General features: G+C 30.9%; 4 protein-coding genes and 1 non-coding gene across 5 annotated transcripts in view; 3 read left to right on the top strand and 2 right to left on the bottom strand.

Moving 5' to 3' along the window:
• Nucleotides 1-177, bottom strand: part of LOC101503341 (glucuronokinase 1) — a 3,292-nt gene extending 3,115 nt beyond the window's left edge. The window contains exon 1 of the mRNA XM_004489140.4: nucleotides 1-177. This exon is cut by the window's left edge and continues 123 nt beyond it. Coding sequence (XP_004489197.1) covers nucleotides 1-162 — 162 coding nt within the window. The 5' untranslated portion in view covers nucleotides 163-177.
• A 4,367-nt stretch (nucleotides 178-4,544) lies between these two features.
• Nucleotides 4,545-8,925, top strand: LOC101503671 (serine/threonine-protein kinase STY13). The gene is made up of 6 exons (XM_004489141.4): nucleotides 4,545-5,171; nucleotides 5,739-5,871; nucleotides 6,030-6,225; nucleotides 7,158-7,282; nucleotides 7,377-7,535; nucleotides 8,144-8,925. Exons 1-6 carry the CDS (start codon nucleotides 5,041-5,043, stop codon nucleotides 8,456-8,458), a joined length of 1,059 nt encoding a protein of 352 aa, XP_004489198.1. The 5' UTR covers nucleotides 4,545-5,040; the 3' UTR covers nucleotides 8,459-8,925.
• A 279-nt stretch (nucleotides 8,926-9,204) lies between these two features.
• Nucleotides 9,205-9,276, bottom strand: TRNAD-GUC (transfer RNA aspartic acid (anticodon GUC)). Its single transcript has one exon. It is a non-coding gene; the product is annotated as a tRNA-Asp (tRNA).
• A 69-nt stretch (nucleotides 9,277-9,345) lies between these two features.
• On the top strand, nucleotides 9,346-13,761 carry LOC101503999 (uncharacterized). The gene is made up of 4 exons (XM_004489142.4): nucleotides 9,346-9,521; nucleotides 10,159-10,441; nucleotides 11,377-11,778; nucleotides 12,292-13,761. Exons 1-4 carry the CDS (start codon nucleotides 9,433-9,435, stop codon nucleotides 13,462-13,464), a joined length of 1,947 nt encoding a protein of 648 aa, XP_004489199.1. The 5' UTR covers nucleotides 9,346-9,432; the 3' UTR covers nucleotides 13,465-13,761.
• Nucleotides 13,762-15,799: 2,038 nt separating this feature from the next.
• On the top strand, nucleotides 15,800-18,060 carry LOC140919306 (uncharacterized). The gene is made up of 2 exons (XM_073365137.1): nucleotides 15,800-16,771; nucleotides 16,869-18,060. Exons 1-2 carry the CDS (start codon nucleotides 15,957-15,959, stop codon nucleotides 18,058-18,060), a joined length of 2,007 nt encoding a protein of 668 aa, XP_073221238.1. The 5' UTR covers nucleotides 15,800-15,956.
• The last annotated feature ends 7 nt before the right edge of the window (nucleotides 18,061-18,067 follow it).

The following is an 18,067-nucleotide window of genomic DNA, read 5'->3' on the forward strand; positions in this document are numbered from 1 at the left end:
AACATCGCTAGGATTTCCTAACAAACCAACTCGTGCGTAAGCTTTGTGTTCGATCGTCGTCACATCACCGTTTTCCATTCTTTCTCTTTTTCTCTTTTTCTCTTTTCTCTTTTCTCTTTTCTCAAATCTCACATTTCGATCTTTTCCTTTTATCATATTCATAGTCAATACAATACATATATCATTACGTGTAATCTACTCACGCTCCAATCCATATCCACTAATCATCCAACATTCCTTCAAATTCATGTTTTTAACTATTTCACTTCACTTTTTACTAAATACATATTTAAAAAATAAGTCATTTTAAATGTAATCTATCAAGCCACTTAATCTTATTTTTTAATACAATCAACAATTATTTATTAATTGTTTAAAAATAAAAATAAAAATAAAATTTTTTCAAATAAAAAATTAAATAAAATTCCTATCGTGTTGATTTGTGTTTAAAATTTAAAATTTAAATGAAAAATTGATTATATTTTTATAATTATAATTTAATGACTTTTTTCTACATTTCACTTAAAAGATGAAAGACTTGATTAGTGTTGATGAACACATTGAATTTTATTATTACTTTTTATAACTGACTTCATTGATTAAAATATTAATTTATCTATAAAAATTAAAAAGAGAAAATACTATTATAATTAATTTACATAACTACGATATATAAAATTTAAATTTAAAATATAATGGTTAATATAACAATATCGATGTCTGAAACGATTTAAGAACAAATAACTTATACTACATATTTCCTATATTATAAACACTCTTTAAAAAAATCTTTAAATACAAGCATCATTTTAATCTACTAAATTTAATATATTTAGATATAAGAATTATTTTAAGAAAATTAAGTACATAAGATAAATATAATAATTATACTACCAACCATTTTAACATGAGTGAAAAAACCAAATACTTATATATCTATTGTCAATTTTGCAACGGCTTTAAACCCATAATAATTGAATATATCTGTCTGTTCCATCAAATTCAAATTGAAACATAAAAGGATTTGAACTTATCTTTAAATTTGGTTTGGTGTGAGAATTGGGTCCCTTTCAACGCGTTCAAAAAACACAAGACACCTTTCACAAGTAAAGGAGGTAATTATGCTAATATGTGATGTTTTATTTATATTTGGTGGGCCTGGCTCATGTGAAATATATATTTGACCAACTATATATATTGTTCTCCACCATTTACATACTCTACCACTATTTCCAATATTAATAATAGCGTTCACATGCAACTTGATCATGGGTTAGATCCAACTCGTATTTAAAAAAATTAATTCAATTGACCATTTATACGTTAAAAAAATAAATATAAATATAAAATATTATTATTAAACTATTTTTGTTGATATTTATACATTATTAATATTATAAATGTATAGTTAAATATATTATATTAAAAATATGTAAATCATATTAATCAAATTTTAGATAATTAAAAAAAATCAAAAAATGTTTCATTTAAAACAATTTTTTTATAAATAGATCAATTATTACAAAATAAAATGAGTAATTTTTTATTATATTAAAAAATAGTTTATATTTTATAGAAATTATAAAGAAGAAGATATCATTAATCAAATATTTGTTCCTCTAAAACTTAATCAAATGTTTATTTTATATATTCAAAAATAGAAGTTATTGATAGTACGTAGTTATCAACAACAAATTATTTTTTTTGACTGATCGAATAACAAATGATTTTTTGGATTTTTAAATAGACATACATATATAACTTTGTCTTTTGAGATTTACTCAATGACTTCTTCTAAAGATAGGTGCAAATAATTAATACATTAGATATAATTTTTTAATCTTATCCAATACATAAAGTTTAAGGAGTATGGAGAATTATTGAAACCACCGGTGACCACCATGTGTTTGAGATAAATGATTCACCGACTCTTCAAAACATTATGTGCTCTTTTTCCTTTTTTATATATATATAAAAATAGTAAATATTATAATAATTAACTTATATAATTAGAAAATTTTGAATTTAAATTTAAAATATAATACTTAATTTAAGAATATCGAATTATCAATTCAACTATAACAAATTTATGGTAAATAATAAAGATTATGACAAATTTGTACGTGTACCGACTTTGATTTTCTTGCTTTTGCTACTTTGCATTCAAATGTTTGATATTGCCAAAAACAAAGAAAAATGTAAAATAAAATATAAAAATATACAATATAGAGAAGAAACGATAAATATACACATTAAATTGGAAGGTAAAAATATGTTCGCATTTTATATAAATGGGCTTTTAATTTAATTATTGTTAACATTTTAATCAAAAAAAATTCTCTGATTTAGTATTTTTTATTTTATTTTAAGTAACAATTTTATCTTTTATGTTTTAAAATTTTAGCAATTTTATAATTTTTATTACAAAAATTCAAAAAATTCATTAAAATTTTCAAATAAAACCCATAAAATTAATTATATTCTTCAATATAATACAAATTTCATTAAATTCGTAAATCAAATCTTCAAATAAATTCATATTTTCATTATTTATTTGATGTTATTAGAGATGAAAATATGAATTTATTTAAATATTTGGTTATGAATTTGATGAAATTTGCATTATATTGAGGATGATAATAAATTTTATGGGTTTTGTTTAAAATTTTTAATGAAGTTTAAATTTTTGCAAAGAAAAAAAAAGTAACATTGTTATATTTCAAAAACATAAAAGATCAGATTATCACTTAAAATTAGAACAAATGATTAAATCAAGAAGAAGAAAAAAATAAAACGTTAACTGAATTTAAATTAAGGAACTACATGTATGTGATATTTAGTCAAAAAATATATTATAGTCGTCTTTATTTATAATACCTCTTGTAAAACGAAATGATATTCTATATATAAAATTATATTCAAAAGTACTCATAATTTAATACAAAGAATTGAAAAATCAATCAATTTTCTATCTCTCTTAATAATTATAGAATAGTTTTGGAAAGATAATGCACATTATTACCAAATTTAATGTAAAACTGTTTTTCATAACTTTTGGATCAAAAGAGTTTTAATTATATGGGTGAGGATAAATAAATAGAGTGAGAAATTGTAGAGAAGTATATCATTCAACTGCGTGATCTTATCCTTGATAAGGATAAATAAAAAAGATATGCATCATTAGTTAATTCAAATGTAGTTCACACAAAACTATTTTTATAGATAGATTTCAAATTAGTTATATATAACACTTAAGGTATATTTTGTTCAACGAATTAGAGGGGAGTAAATATATTTTAATAGAGAAGAAAATAATTTTTTTTACAGTTTGTGGTTTGTTTAAAGAGAGATAAGGAATTTTAATTAATTTTGGTTATATTAAATAGATCTCTCTCCTCTATTTCATATTCTCACGTGTCTCATTTCTTTCTAAAATTTGTACCAAACAAAAAAACTTCAAAATCTTATCGTTTCCATCCAAAACCTTCCAACCAAACACGCCCCATAGTTAAAGTGAGTAGCAATCCATTGAGAAATATTGATAATATTAATTGTTGGAGGAGAACCCCACAAAAGTTGATGTATTCCTCTATCATATGCTTTGAAAATTGTTGCACCTTTAACTGTTGTGTGCATTATTTTAGAATTCGGCTCATTAGACATTTTTGCATTATTAAATGTTGCATACATTAGCCTATATACAGTGTAACAATTGATATTATTGATTAAATTAATTTTTAATTAGTAGGAGTTTGTTATATATATTTTTTTTAATGTTTGCTCCACTCTGTTATAGCATATTATTATCATTGTACATTTTTTTAATTAAGAATTTATTGAAAATAAAAAAACAATCAGGGACATTGTCCAATTTAAAATATAACTCACGAATATTATTTTTATATAAAAAATTTACATTTATTTCATCCAATAATATTAATGAAAACTTGTCTAATCAAATACTTAATATTTTTATCTTTCTCAAAACCAATAGATCTAAAAGTCACGCACGCATATTATTATCGCTGCCACAACTCAACCAAACATGTTCACTCATTAATCTAATTTTATACTTCAAACAAAGTAATCTAGATTCTTAAAAAAACATATTAACAAACAAAGTCGTCTATCTTAGATTTATAGTTTCCATTTATCCTCAGCTTGATTTTATTTATTTATTTATTTATTTCACCCATTCCTTTGATTTTTACAAGACCGAAGAAAACCAAAACCAAAACCAAAACCAAATTATTGTATTTGTTGTGTGAACTAAAACTAAAACTAAAACTACAACAATGTGTTTAACTGTTTATGACAGAGACTGAATTCCTTTCGCAGTTTTACTTTGCCACCAAAACAGACAATAATTCAATGTTTACGTAACTAAATAATTTAAAAAAAGATAGATAATTTCTAAAGGTGATTAGATATTTGAGGTTAAAATCCTAATCTTGGACCTCTGAATTAATACAAAGAAGTTGTTAAACTTATGTTAAAAAAAATATTTTTTTTTTCAACTCTATTTCCTTTCCTAGTTTCAATCAATCTTCCACCACCTTCTTTTCTCCATCTCTCAATCTGGATCGTTCATTTTCTCATCTCTCATTTACTTTTCAACCTTCCATTCAATCTCTCCCTTATCTATCTCTTCCTCTCCATTCCCTGACAAACCCTATTATTTTGGATCTTTGCTTATTAATATATTTTCTTTATTTAATTTAATTTAATTTAATTAATATTTATTCTAATTTTTAAGTTTGTTGTTAAGTGTCTCTAAACATGTGGGGTTTTATTCTTTGCCCTCTAAAAAAATGGTATTTTTTTATTTCATTCACCTTTTTTAATGACCCATCACCTTGATTTTAGGGATAGGTTGCAAAAGTTTAGTTTTTTCTTCTCTTAGTACTAATTTGATGCCATGTAGCTATGATTTGTGTGGTTTCATGAGAAGGGTATGCTTAGTTTGATTAATTTGAGTGTGCAAAGTGTTTGATTCATACTACTTAGTATATAGTTATTTTGTTTGAGAGAGAAATTAAAATGGGATCTGGAAATGAAGTTCATTCTGTTGGAGAGTTTAATTTAGATGCTAAGTGGCTTGTAGATCCTAAACTACTATTTGTTGGCCCTAAAATTGGGGAAGGTGCTCATGCTAAAGTCTATGAAGGAAAGTAAGTCAAACAAATTTCTTGTGATTTTCCTTTTTTGAGGGTGGTTTATAATTTTTGAATCAATTTTGGATTTTTGAGTACTTATATGATTATAATCATATAAATTTATCATTTGGAAAAAAATGTTTTAGTGCATAGTTTGATTTGGTTTCCTAGATTGTATTAATTTGCATCTTGATTTATATCCAATTTCACAATAATAGTTTGTACTTGGATTGACTTATTTGAGCTTATGTACTAGTATAAACACTTATCTACTGGCTTAGACTGTTTGGGAGAGCTTATGAAATAGCTTATGATATGTCTATAAGTTGTTTTCAGTTTATTTTTGTAAGCTCTCTAGGATATAGCTTATGAAAATAGCTTAAAGTTTATATGGAAACAGTTTGACATTATTTTATCTTTTTTTATAAAAATAACTTATACATAAGCACTTATATAATAAACGTTTAATTAAACTGTTAATCCATACGGGCTTAATATGTTTAGAGAAATGCACATTATGCTTATGTCAAATAGGATGTTTTGCTGATTTATTTAATTATTTGTTGATTTTTCTGATTGTAGATATAAAAATCAGAACGTTGCTGTTAAGATTATCAACAAGGGAGAAACCCCAGAAGAGATTTCAAGGAGAGAGGCTCGGTTCGGCAGAGAGGTTGCTATGTTATCAAAAGTTCAACACAAAAATTTGGTCAAGGTATTTTTTCGTTCCTCCAAAATCTAATTATTATATTTACTTTAATAAGCATTAACTAGAGACTAATGTTAATAGTTACTCTAAACTTATTGGTAGCGATGAACTCGAAAAAAAAAGTTTCTCATAAAATGTTCCATTTGCTTATTGTTTGATGCCAGTTTATTGGAGCCTGCAAAGAACCTGTGATGGTTATAGTAACTGAGCTTCTATTAGGTGGAACGTTGCGCAAATATCTTTTGAGTATGCGACCGAAGTGCTTGGATATGCGTGTGGCTGTTGGATTTGCTCTTGATATTGCCCGAGCAATGGAATGCTTACACTCTCACGGGATCATTCACCGCGACCTTAAACCTGGTATGCCTACACAGATGTTATTCTCATTAGTTTCATGAAGTATAAGACTATAAGGTGATGGCACTTTAATGGAAAAGATTGCGACTATGCTATAGTTTTGTGGAATTTCTCATCGTTCATGAGTTACATGGTCCTTAGTATATACTTGATTGCGTTTACCTTTCAAACTGGTAAATGCCAGCTTTGCTTTGTTGGCAACTATACTATGATCTATGACTTGTTATTTGCTTTACCATGAACCACTATGCACAGAGTAGTGCTAGAAACACTATTTTTCCAACACTCAATCTTTTATTGGGTGAAATTCTTGTGAGTCCCAGTGTCCCACCACTTTGGAAATGGATTCCACATAAAGTGGTGGTGGGACCCACATGAATTTCACCCAATAAGAGGCTGAATATTGTAAAGAGAGTATTGCTAATACTACTCTATGATCAAACTATCATTACACGCTCAACATTCTGGGCCAGTGTTATCAATCGTGGAAAATAACGGTTTATTCAAATTCTACTATGCTACAGCGCCACTATAACTGTTATTTGATAACAATTTGTACTAAATAGTGTAACACAAAACTTCCATTAGACGGTCAACATTCTGGGTCAATGTTGTCAATCGTGGAAAATAGTGGTTAATTCATTCAAATTCCTCTATGCTACAGCGCTATAGCGCAACTAAAATTGTTATTTGACAACAATTTGTACTAAATAGTGTAATGCAAAACAACAGTGATTTGTTTAAATTATGCTACGTTATAGCCACTATTTGACAACACCGATCTGAGCCATGGAGTTTAAGATGACAGCGAAATGTTATATGAGATACAAAGCTACTAATTATCAATTTATAGTATTCTAAAATAGTATCTGTTCTCTATATCAAATAGTAGATCAAGCTTAATCTTGACAGCTTGTTCCCTTTTTCCTTTGCAGATAACTTGATCTTGACCGGAGATCATAGGACAGTTAAACTTGCTGATTTCGGTCTAGCCAGAGAGGAATCCTTAACAGAGATGATGACTGCCGAAACAGGAACATATCGTTGGATGGCTCCCGAAGTACTTATTAATTTCTGAAAACTTTGAACATTTATGAATTCCGGTCGGGTTGTCCATTTTAGTTAATTATTGTGACTTTTGTGTTTTGTGGCAGCTTTACAGCACTGTTACTCTAAGACAAGGTGAGAAGAAGCATTACAACCATAAAGTGGATGCTTACAGCTTTGCAATTGTGTTGTGGGAACTCATCCATAACAAGTTGCCCTTTGAAGGCATGTCTAATCTGCAGGCGGCGTATGCTGCTGCTTTTAAGGTAGCTGACATTCTTATACTTGTTTGATAATAATTTCTGCTTAATTTGATCATACTTGCACAGTTTATGACAACTAGCAAAAGGTCATCATTTTGGAAGTTTTGATAATTTCATGTGAAACTACTTGATATGCATAAACAACTTTTTGGAATTCGAGTAGGATAGGTTAGTCCTGCATCGACTAGGAATAAAATAAATAAAATATATATAAGAGAGGAGACCTATATATTCAATGCCTTAAGATTTTAAGTATCCTGGCCAAGTCTCTTGGTGGTCTAGGTCTTTTAGTTAATTGTTGCTCCTGGTGCTCTCTAGACTCTCCAACAAGTGGTATGAGTGTTATGGTTCGGCTTGGTGGAGGAGTGCGAGAAGATCCAGACATAATAGATCCTTGTATCGAAAGTCTGCTTGACAATGGAGTCAGGCGGCGTTTTCCGTACAACGATACAAGTATAGTGCCGTGGAGTCATGTAAACGTAGTTGATATGCATAAACAACTGCACTTCTTAAGTGATGTCATTAGGTTATTATACTTTTATGGTTTTTATTTTGGATCATCTTTGATCTTTATCTGACGATATTCATAATTTTACTTGTGCTTATTTCAGAATACAAGGCCTAGTGCTGAAGACCTTCCAGAGGATTTAGCTATGATTGTAACCTCATGCTGGAAAGAGGATCCAAACGATCGGCCAAATTTTAGTCAAATAATACAGATGCTCCTTCGGTATCTCTCAACCATTTCGCCAACAGAACCAGTTGTTCCGATGCGTATAGCTTCATCTGAGAATATCATATTGCCACCAGAATCTCCTGGTACAAGTGCATTAATGTTTCGAAGAGATGATTCCGGAGAAACCACAAAAGGCAATGTGGAAGAGAGGTCCAAAGGGTATTTCTTCTGCTTCAACCAATGTTATTGATGCCTCAAAAAATCACAGATAGGGTAAAAAGAAACTAAATAAAACCACATTCACCGATTGTAACAAACCAGAATCTCAATAAGAAAATGTTGAGGAACTTTAGTAGACAATTACCGTAAGTATTTCTGTCAGCGCTCTCTGAGCCCTGATCTGACCTTGATGAGCCATCGAGATTCAACTCATCTTAATTTTTATTTATAAAAAAGAACAAAAAGATTAGTAGGCAATTAGCAACTCAGAAGGCACCTTCATTCTCAGCAAGAGTGACAAGTTCTTTTAACATTGTGATGTTGACTTTATTTCTGACTTGATGTATAAGAATAAGCTCAGAATTTTGGGGTTAAGGTTTGCTGAGATGTAAATATATAGTCATGTAATGTAAAATAAGGTTCATCCAAAAGCCTTCACTCCTGTTTATATATGTGTGCCATGGATAGTAATAAAAGAGGGAAATGTTAATGTTGGCATTATGAAACTTTATGTCATTACCAAATTGCATTTATCTATTTTTGTCAGCAATGATATTTTGTTATATATTGTGTCAATGTATTGGAGATTTTCTGTGCTATGAAAAAAGGATAAATTTTATATAATTGTAAAATAATAATAATCTTTGTACAAATTTTAATTTTAAAAAAAATGATATATAATATTTGCAAATATTGGTGGATCTCGCAAAATTATTGTATACTTTTTGTTTCTAACGTACACAAATAAAATAATAAAAGGAAAAAATAAAAAAAAATCGCCGTTGCCGGGGATCGAACCCGGGTCACCCGCGTGACAGGCGGGAATACTTACCACTATACTACAACGACTTCGATGCTACGTTCCTCGATCAAATTTGATTAATATGGTTGTTGTTGAAAAACGCAGACATAATACAAAACCCTGTTTTTGCATTTGTAAAACCCCACTTCATCAGAATGAAAAATTCGAAGTTTGTATGATTGATTGTTGAACGAAAGAAAACAATGTTTAGTGTAAGGAATCTTCATAGACATTGCTCTTTCAACCTCAAACCCTTTTCTTCTCTCTTTCAACTTCAACCCAATCTCTTCAGGTAATCAATTTTCTTCTCCAAATCGTTTACCCTTTAACCCCTTTTACTTTTTTCCCTTAAAGTTTCTACCTTTACCTCATTCGCCTTCGTTTCTTTCTTACTGTTCCTTCTCACTTTTATCACACACCCCCTATTTCTTCCAATTTATTTTTGAGCAAAAACTAAAGTTTATTGTTTGTGTTTTATTGATTGAATTGCATTTGTTATTTGTTATTTCATGACATTAAGAATTCATTTTTTGAGCAATTAAGACAGTTTGAGTTTAATTTGTGAAAACTGAAAACATTTTGTGTTTTTGTCTTCTAAAATGTTTGTTGATGAGAGACTCTTGAAGTGAACCATTTACCATTATTATGGAGGGAGACAAGATGAAATGCTAGTTAATAAATGTGCATTTCCTGAAATAATAAAAACTTTCTTTTGACATTTTCGTTGTTTCTAGAAATGTAGACAATTGTTCACTTCAAAGCTCTTTTACCTCCTTGTTAACATGTAAAACTAACACAAATTTAAGAAAACAAAAAACACAGACAAGTAACTCAGGGCCCATTTACTATGTAAAAACATCTGTCAGTTGTTATTTCATGAGATTAAGAAATGTTGATTCAATTTTTTTTTTTTTGTCTTTTTGGTTCAGAAATGTTATACCTTTAGGACAAGGAATAGAGAAAAGAAACATTGATGATAAAGTTGAAGCATACCATAAAGTTAGTCTGTATTATTATGTTAAACCGTTGAATCTTTTGAATGGATCGACGTGTCGAGCAATGTCAACGACGAGAGGAAGGAGTATGCGAAGCAAGGTGGAAAGGAGAATGCAGAAAGAGTCTGGTAAGACATTAAGGGAGATTCGCCGAGCTAAAAAGTTGAAGAAGAAACTTATGACCGAGGAGGAGAGGCTCGTTTACAATCTCAAAAGAGTAAATTATCTACCAGCCTTTATAATAACTGTTTGGAGTTCGTATATTGTTTTGAGATGTAGTAAGCTTCTGAGATTTGCATTCAAATTCATGATTTATGGTCAATTTGAAATTGCTTTTTTAACTTATTGGAGCTTCTCAATTAAAATATTTTTATGATTTAAAGGGCTCATAGTTAACTTAGAGCGATTTTGAAAAAATTGAGATGCAGAAACTAATTTCGACATATGTGGTAAAGTATTGGTTAAAAGGGTCATAGCTATTGTAAGAGTCTTAATATTTCTTTTTACACAGGTGCTCACTGAGAAGTTTATTGAAACTTATCTTAGATTGTAAAAGCTCTATATGAGTCCTCATTGATTGCTTACTCTAACTTCAAATGTCTTAGACTATTCTAAAAGTATTTTTTTGAAGAAGAAATTATGTGTGTATGTTGCTCCTATTTGAATGCGGTAAGCAGAATTGGACTACATATGAGATGCCTGAATTTGGATGGCTGTTCAAAACAGGGCATGTTCTAGAGTTTCCATGATCACAACTTATAACATTTGTATGGAAATTCTAGTGATTTATTCAATATTATCATTTACCCCGAGGAAACACTATTTGGTGGATCATAGAAAGATATTATGAAAACTTCTGTTGTGTATTTTAGAGTGTCACTGAATAAATTGAATGTTGCCTATTAGCTTTAAGCCTTTAAGTAGTTGTTTCATTTTAGCTACTTTATTGGCTTTGGTTTTGTAATTCTTAGTACATATGTTTGTTTTTGCTTACTATTAGAACAAACGTGATAATCATGAAATGAAAATTTTCAATTTGTGACTATTGCAAATTTGTACTGTCTGATATAATTTTTGCTTAATTTTGTTGTGGTGCCATTTATTTGAATATATTTGGTTAAATTTTATTTGCCTAACCTTCAACTATTGTAGGCCAAGAAGAAAGTAGCATTGCTACTACAAAAACTCAAGAAATATGAGCTGCCAGAGCTGCCTCCTCCACGGCATGACCCGGAGCTCTTAACACCTGAACAACTTCAGGCATATAAAAAAGTTGGATTCAAGAATAAGAATTATGTTCCGGTTGGTGTTCGTGGAGTCTTTGGAGGAGTTGTACAAAATATGCATCTTCATTGGAAGTTTCATGAGACTGTGCAAGTTTGTTGCGACAACTTCCCCAAGGAAAGAATAAAAGAAATGGCTTCAATGCTTGCAAGATTGAGTGGTGGCATCGTGATAAATGTTCATAATGTGAAAACAATCATCATGTTCCGTGGTAGAAACTATCGCCAACCCAAGAACTTGATACCTATTAACACCCTCACAAAGAGGAAGGTATGATTGCATCGTCATATTCTTTAATAGATTGCACCACTTTTTTCGCATATCTGAACTGAGTTATGAACTTTCATATTTAGGCACCAATAGTGTTGTTAATCGCATATCGTAGAAAATAACAATTTGTTCAAATTCAGCTACGCTATATTGCTATTGCGGCACTATAGCCATCACTCGACAATGCTTTGTACTAAATAGCATATCATGGAACAATATCGATTTGTTCAAATTATACTACACTGTAAGCGCCGCTTTAGCCACTATTTGACATCACTGGTTCCAATGTTGTTCGTTATCATTGAAAGTAATGATATCGCCTGTTTGTTATAGATGTACTGATAAGATTGGTTAGACTAACAAAAACGAAATGTTTTAATTTTAATGATTATTATGCTTGCATGATGACTTCAACGATTCAAGGACAAAATAAGTTGGTCCTAGTTTTGGTATCAATTATACAAAGAATTTGAATACTAAAGATAATGTATTTGTTACTGTTGTTCTATACAGGCTCTATTCAAGGCTAGATTTGAGCAAGCTCTTGAATCTCAGAAGTTAAACATAAAGAACATCGAACAGCAGCTCCGACGGATGGGAGTGAATCCTGAGGATCCAAGTGCAATGGCCAGCATCCAAAGAGTGGCTTCCACGTTCTTCAATGCCATTGACAAGAAAGAGGGAAGCCCTTATGTCTTCCGTGGAGACAAGCAGTCGGTAATAGAACCTACTGGAGGTTTGGATTTGGAAGAGTCGGATCCTTCTGCTGATAGTGATCAGGAAGAGCTAGATCGATTCATCGCTGAGATAGAGGATGCTGCAGATAAAGAATACGAAGAAGAAGAGGCCAAAGAAAAAGAAGAGTTTGGAAGACTTAGATATTGGAACAGAGAAGAGTTTGGTGGAAGATTCAGAAGATCAGATGCTTCTAGAAATGATGACTATGATGGTGGTGAGGTTAGAGGCTCAAGAGCTCGTCAGACAATACATCCCAAGCATCGAACTATCGATAGTGACGATGAAGAGAATGCTCATTTTGACAACGATGATGATGATGATCATGGTGAGTGGCGTTCCAGTAATATTGCTGATGATAGTGATATTGACAGCAATTCTGATGGCTCTGATGAAGGTAGAGGCAGGTTCAAGGAAAATAGGGGGAGAAGAGAGAGGATAAATAATACCGGTATTGGCAAGGCTCATGTTAACGGTGGTCCAAGCAGACACGGTGAAGCTAAATTCAGGAGGAATATGGCCGTACAAGATTCTGAATCAGAAGGTATGCTTAGTGAAGTTGAGAATGCAATGTGGGAGTCTGATGAAGAGGAGAATGGTTCGGTACATTTGAGACGGGCCAGTAGTGATAACTACAAGAGCAGCAGCAGCAGCGATGATGAGTATGATTATCAATTAAAGAGAAACAAAAAGAATGGTGCGAGGGATCATGAAATCGGAGGAGGAAGAACTAAATCTGTGAGAGGTGGGCAAGAACGAATCGGAGGAACTAAATCTGTGTCCGCTGATTTGTTCAGTGGTTCGGAAGACTGGATGTGGCAATCAGATGCCGAGGAGAACTCGAGAGCTGATAAGGACTACCCCACAAGTAAAAATATTAATGTGGTCAAAAGTGATATCCATAAGAACAAAGCACCAAAGGATGCAGATGAGGCTTGGGATAGTGAATAGCCCAAGTAAATAAATGCAAGACCATAATTCATGAGAGGAACGTTTTCCACCCTCAAAAGTACTTGGAAAGTACACATCCAGAAAAAATACAGTTTTTATGCCGTCTGAATGTGTACTCTCAAACAAAAACAGTTTATTTTTGACGTTTAGATGTGTACTTCTGGAATCATGTGTGGTTTTTCGGAAACACGTCGAGCGTAAAGTTACTCCCTAATTCGTTGTAGTTTTCTATGATTAAATGGTTAAAACAAAATCATCAAGGTATGAAGCTTAATATAGCATGTTTATTCAGCTCAACTCCTCAAGTTGTTATTGTCAAACTAGCCATTATGTACTTGACATTATAAATAAAGTTTCAGGCATTGTGCTCTGACTTTCTGCTAAAGAAAGTTTTTTTTTACAGTGAAGAAATTGAATGTAATCAATTGAAATTGAGATAGATGTGGGAAAATTTATTAGTACAGTATAATGAACTTAAGCTTTCTAGAATTTAATCACCTTTTTGTCACCAGTAAAATGAATAAAATTATTCGTCTAAGTAACATCTAGTTCAACCGACAATATTTACAATATTGATATTATTAGACCGATTTATTTTAATTTATCGAACTTGAAATTTTACTTTGTGTACGTGAGCTTATTAGCAGTGTTTGTCTCTTTATTTATAGTCCAATGAATAAAATCCAACATGTAAAAGTATTTTCTAGGCTCTGAAATGAAAAGGGACACATAGGTCATGAGCTTGATAAAAAAAAAATAGTGGAATCATCTATATACCTCTCTCATATTGGATTCAAACAAAAACCATTCAAATTCAGAAAAATTTACTTCATACATTTGAAATTATACCCCTATCCAATGCTACCAATTTTATCCCTCCTTTTAAAAAAACACATAATTGAAATACACATTTGTGGAACTTTTGAAAATTTTTTTGTTCTAGACAAATTTGTTTTAAATTTTCCAAAGCCCAAATATATTTGTGATTCAAAAAATTTAAGTTTGAATTTTGTGGACCACATTTGGAATCTTGTGAGGGATAGGTAATTTTTTTAAAGTTAAGGAAAATTTTGAAATTTTTGGAAGATTTATAAGAGTTTGAGTATAATTTAGAGTATATGGTATAATTCTTTAGTGACTTATTCTCTCACTCTTAATATTCTCAAAAAGCCTATGATATATATTCAAATTAACCAATCATAAGGTGCAAAATACAGATGTTTCTTCTCCCTCCTCTAATGTTCTAAAATACTTAAAAATACATGTCCAAATTAAATAATTCGGATGTATAAAATACTAATTCGAAGTAGTCATTCTAAATTTTTTTAAAAAGATTTAGAAGTGCAAAAGAAACTTTGAGGGTTTTGTACCAGGCACCCCCCAATTTGACCTGCCACCCCCCCCAGTATTTTTTAAAGACTAAAATACCCCTTTGTAAAACAGTATAATATTATTCTAAAAATTACTATTCAGATTTCACACCCCACCACTTTCGAAAATTTAGAAAAAAAAATGTTGGATTCGAAAGTTTAAAATTTTCGAAATGAATTTTAGTAAGTTACTCGAAACTTTTGCTATTTTAAAAGCTTCGAAATGCAATTTATTTCAAAAAAGACAAATTTTCGAAACTTTGGATAAATGCCAAATTTTCGAAATAGACAGTATTCGAATATTTGCTTGCATTTGAAAGTTTCGAAATAGAGTAATGCTTCGAAAGTTTGGCTTTTCATGAAACTTTCGAAATGAAGTTTCGAAACTTGCAAATCTTCGAAATGCATTTTGGTCTTCGAAAGTTTGCATTTTCACCAAAGTTTCGAAATGTATGTTAAGTTTCGAACTTTTCATTAAGTGAAAGTTTCGAAATGTATTTTATTATTTTTTTAAATTCAATATTTATGTTAGAAATTATTTTTAATTTTTTTTAAATTCAATATTTAGAATATTATTTTTAATTAAATTTGTTACTAATTTTGAAATTAGGTATGAGTAGAGTTGATGTTTCTGCTTCAAAAAATGTTATAGATTCTACAGAAAAATTCGCCACTGATCAGGTATTATTATAACTACTGATGAATCATCACCAATTAAATATTTCTTATAGTTATATAGTTAATTTTTATTTGAAACGTATTTTGCAGGTATTTTCTTCTCGAGAAGCTGTATTTGAATGGGCAAAAGCGATTGGAAGACAAAATGAAATTTTAATTGTTACCATTCGATCAGATAAAGCAAACAGAATTAGGGGAAGAAAAGACAAATTGATTTTGGGATGCGAAAGAGGTGGAAGATATAAATCATAATCAAAAAACTCAGTAACTTGCTCTCATAAGGAAAACTGTCCATTTACTCTCAGATGTGTACCATTAAGTGCCGGTGAAGGATGCAAAATTAGTGTTCGTTGTGGGACACACAATCATGAATTATTTGATACTGTAACCGGTCATTCCTATTTGGGGCGTTTAAACGAAGAAGAGAGGAAATTTGTCAATGATATGACAAAGTATAAGCTTGCACCCAGATTCATTCTAAATGCTTTGAAAGTGAGAAATGAAACCAATGTCACTATTCCCAGTCAAATATATAAAGCAAGGAGTACTTATCGATCATCATTGAGAGGTCCGTACACAGAAATGCAGCATCTGTTGAAGTTAATACAACAAGAAAATTATGTGCATTGGACAAGAAGACGGGAAAATTCTGATATTTTGAGAGATATTTTTTGGACGCATCCTGACTGTATAAAGTTGTTAAACACATTTCATTTTGTTTTGATATGTGATAGCACATACAAAACAAACAGATATCGATTGCCATTACTTGAAATAGTCGGTGTCACTTCTACTAGTTTGACATTTTCAGTTGGGTTTGCTTATTTGGAAAAAGAGCGACAAGATAACTTCATCTGGGCATTTGAGAAGGTACGAATGTTGTTCAAATCTGAGTCTTTGATTTCTAAAGTTATTGTGACTGATAGAGATCTTGCCATGATGAATGCGATTAGTGTTGTGTTTCCTACTTCAATACATTTGTTATGTCGTTTTTATATTGAAAAAAATGTTGGGGCAAGATGCAAACAATATGTCAAAAAGGATAGACAAGAAGAAGTAATGGATTTATGGAAAAAGATTGTTTATTCGACTAGTGTGGAAGAGTATGATCATCATTTGCAACAATTTGAGATATTGTGTGCCGATATTATTCTTTTTGTTGATTATGTGAAAGATTCATGGTTAACACCTTACAAAGAAAGGTTTGTCAACGTTTGGACCAATAGAGTGATGCATTTGGGGAACACAACATCTAACAGGTATTTTTAAAATATGAATTGTGTTGTTTTAGCAAACATGATTTACTAGTTTATGTGATTTGTTTTAATTTGTTTGTGTTATTTAATTTATTTGTAGAGTTGAGTCTGCTCATTGGAGATTGAAAAACATGCTTCAAACTAGTTTTGGTGATTTGTGTAAAAGCTGGGATGCAGTGAATATGATGTTGAAGAACCAAATATGTATCATTCAATCTTCTTTTCAGAAAACCATCAAGGATGTTGAGCACGGGTATAATTCACAATTTTTTCAAAATCTACATCACTGTGTATCAAGAAAATGTATGAAATTAATTGATAAACAGTTGGAAAGGGTGAAGATTGTAGGCACTAACAAAACAGAATGTGGTTGTTCAATTAGAACAACTCATGGATTACCATGTGCTTGTGAGTTGGCTAAGTTGCAGATAAATGGTAATGCTATCCCTTTAGATAGCATTCATGATTTTTGGAAACAGTTAAGCATTGCACATGAATTAGAGGATGAAGAATCTTTATCAGATTATGACTTTTCTGAAGAGTTGGAAGCAATGAAAGCGTACATGAAGACACACGATATTATAAGTCAAAGGATATTCAAGGCAAAGGTGCGTGAAGTTGTATTTCCACATACCACATCAATACTTGCACCACCAGAGAAAGTGAGAACCAAAGGAGCTGGTAAAAAGAAAAAAGAATTTGATACTCCTCGTGATCCTTCATATTGGGAGTATGTTGATGCCTCTCAAGAATCTGCAAAGGCAAGGCAACCATCTCAATCATCTCAACGTTCTGCAAGGCAACAATCTCAATCATCTCAACATTCTTTTAAGACACAATTTCCTACTTATATACGTCCGTATATTGAGGACATAGTAGATGTTGTGGCTGATGGAAATTGTGGGTTTCGTGCAATTGCAGCATTGCTAGGTTGGACCGAAGAATCTTGGGCTTTAGTTCGATCACAATTGGATAAAGAGATTGGTCTACATAAAGATGTTTATTCTAATGTTTTTGATGACAATGTTGAATCAGTGCGGAACTCATTGAAAATATCAAAATTGGGTGCTCAAGGAAAAGATAAGTGGATGTCTTTACCAGACTTGGGTTACGTGATAGCAACACTATATAATGTCATATTGGTGTCGTTGTCTCGTAATCTGAATATGACATTTTTCCCGCTAAACAAATCACCATCGAAAGAGACCTTTGGGCAGTCTTTACTAGCAATTGGATTTGTTAACGAGAATCATTGGGTACAGGTAAAATTAATGCTTAATGTTGTTTATTAAATTAATG

This window comes from Cicer arietinum, chromosome 2 (assembly GCF_000331145.2).
Source record: "Cicer arietinum cultivar CDC Frontier isolate Library 1 chromosome 2, Cicar.CDCFrontier_v2.0, whole genome shotgun sequence".
Taxonomy (NCBI): Eukaryota; Viridiplantae; Streptophyta; class Magnoliopsida; order Fabales; family Fabaceae; genus Cicer; species Cicer arietinum.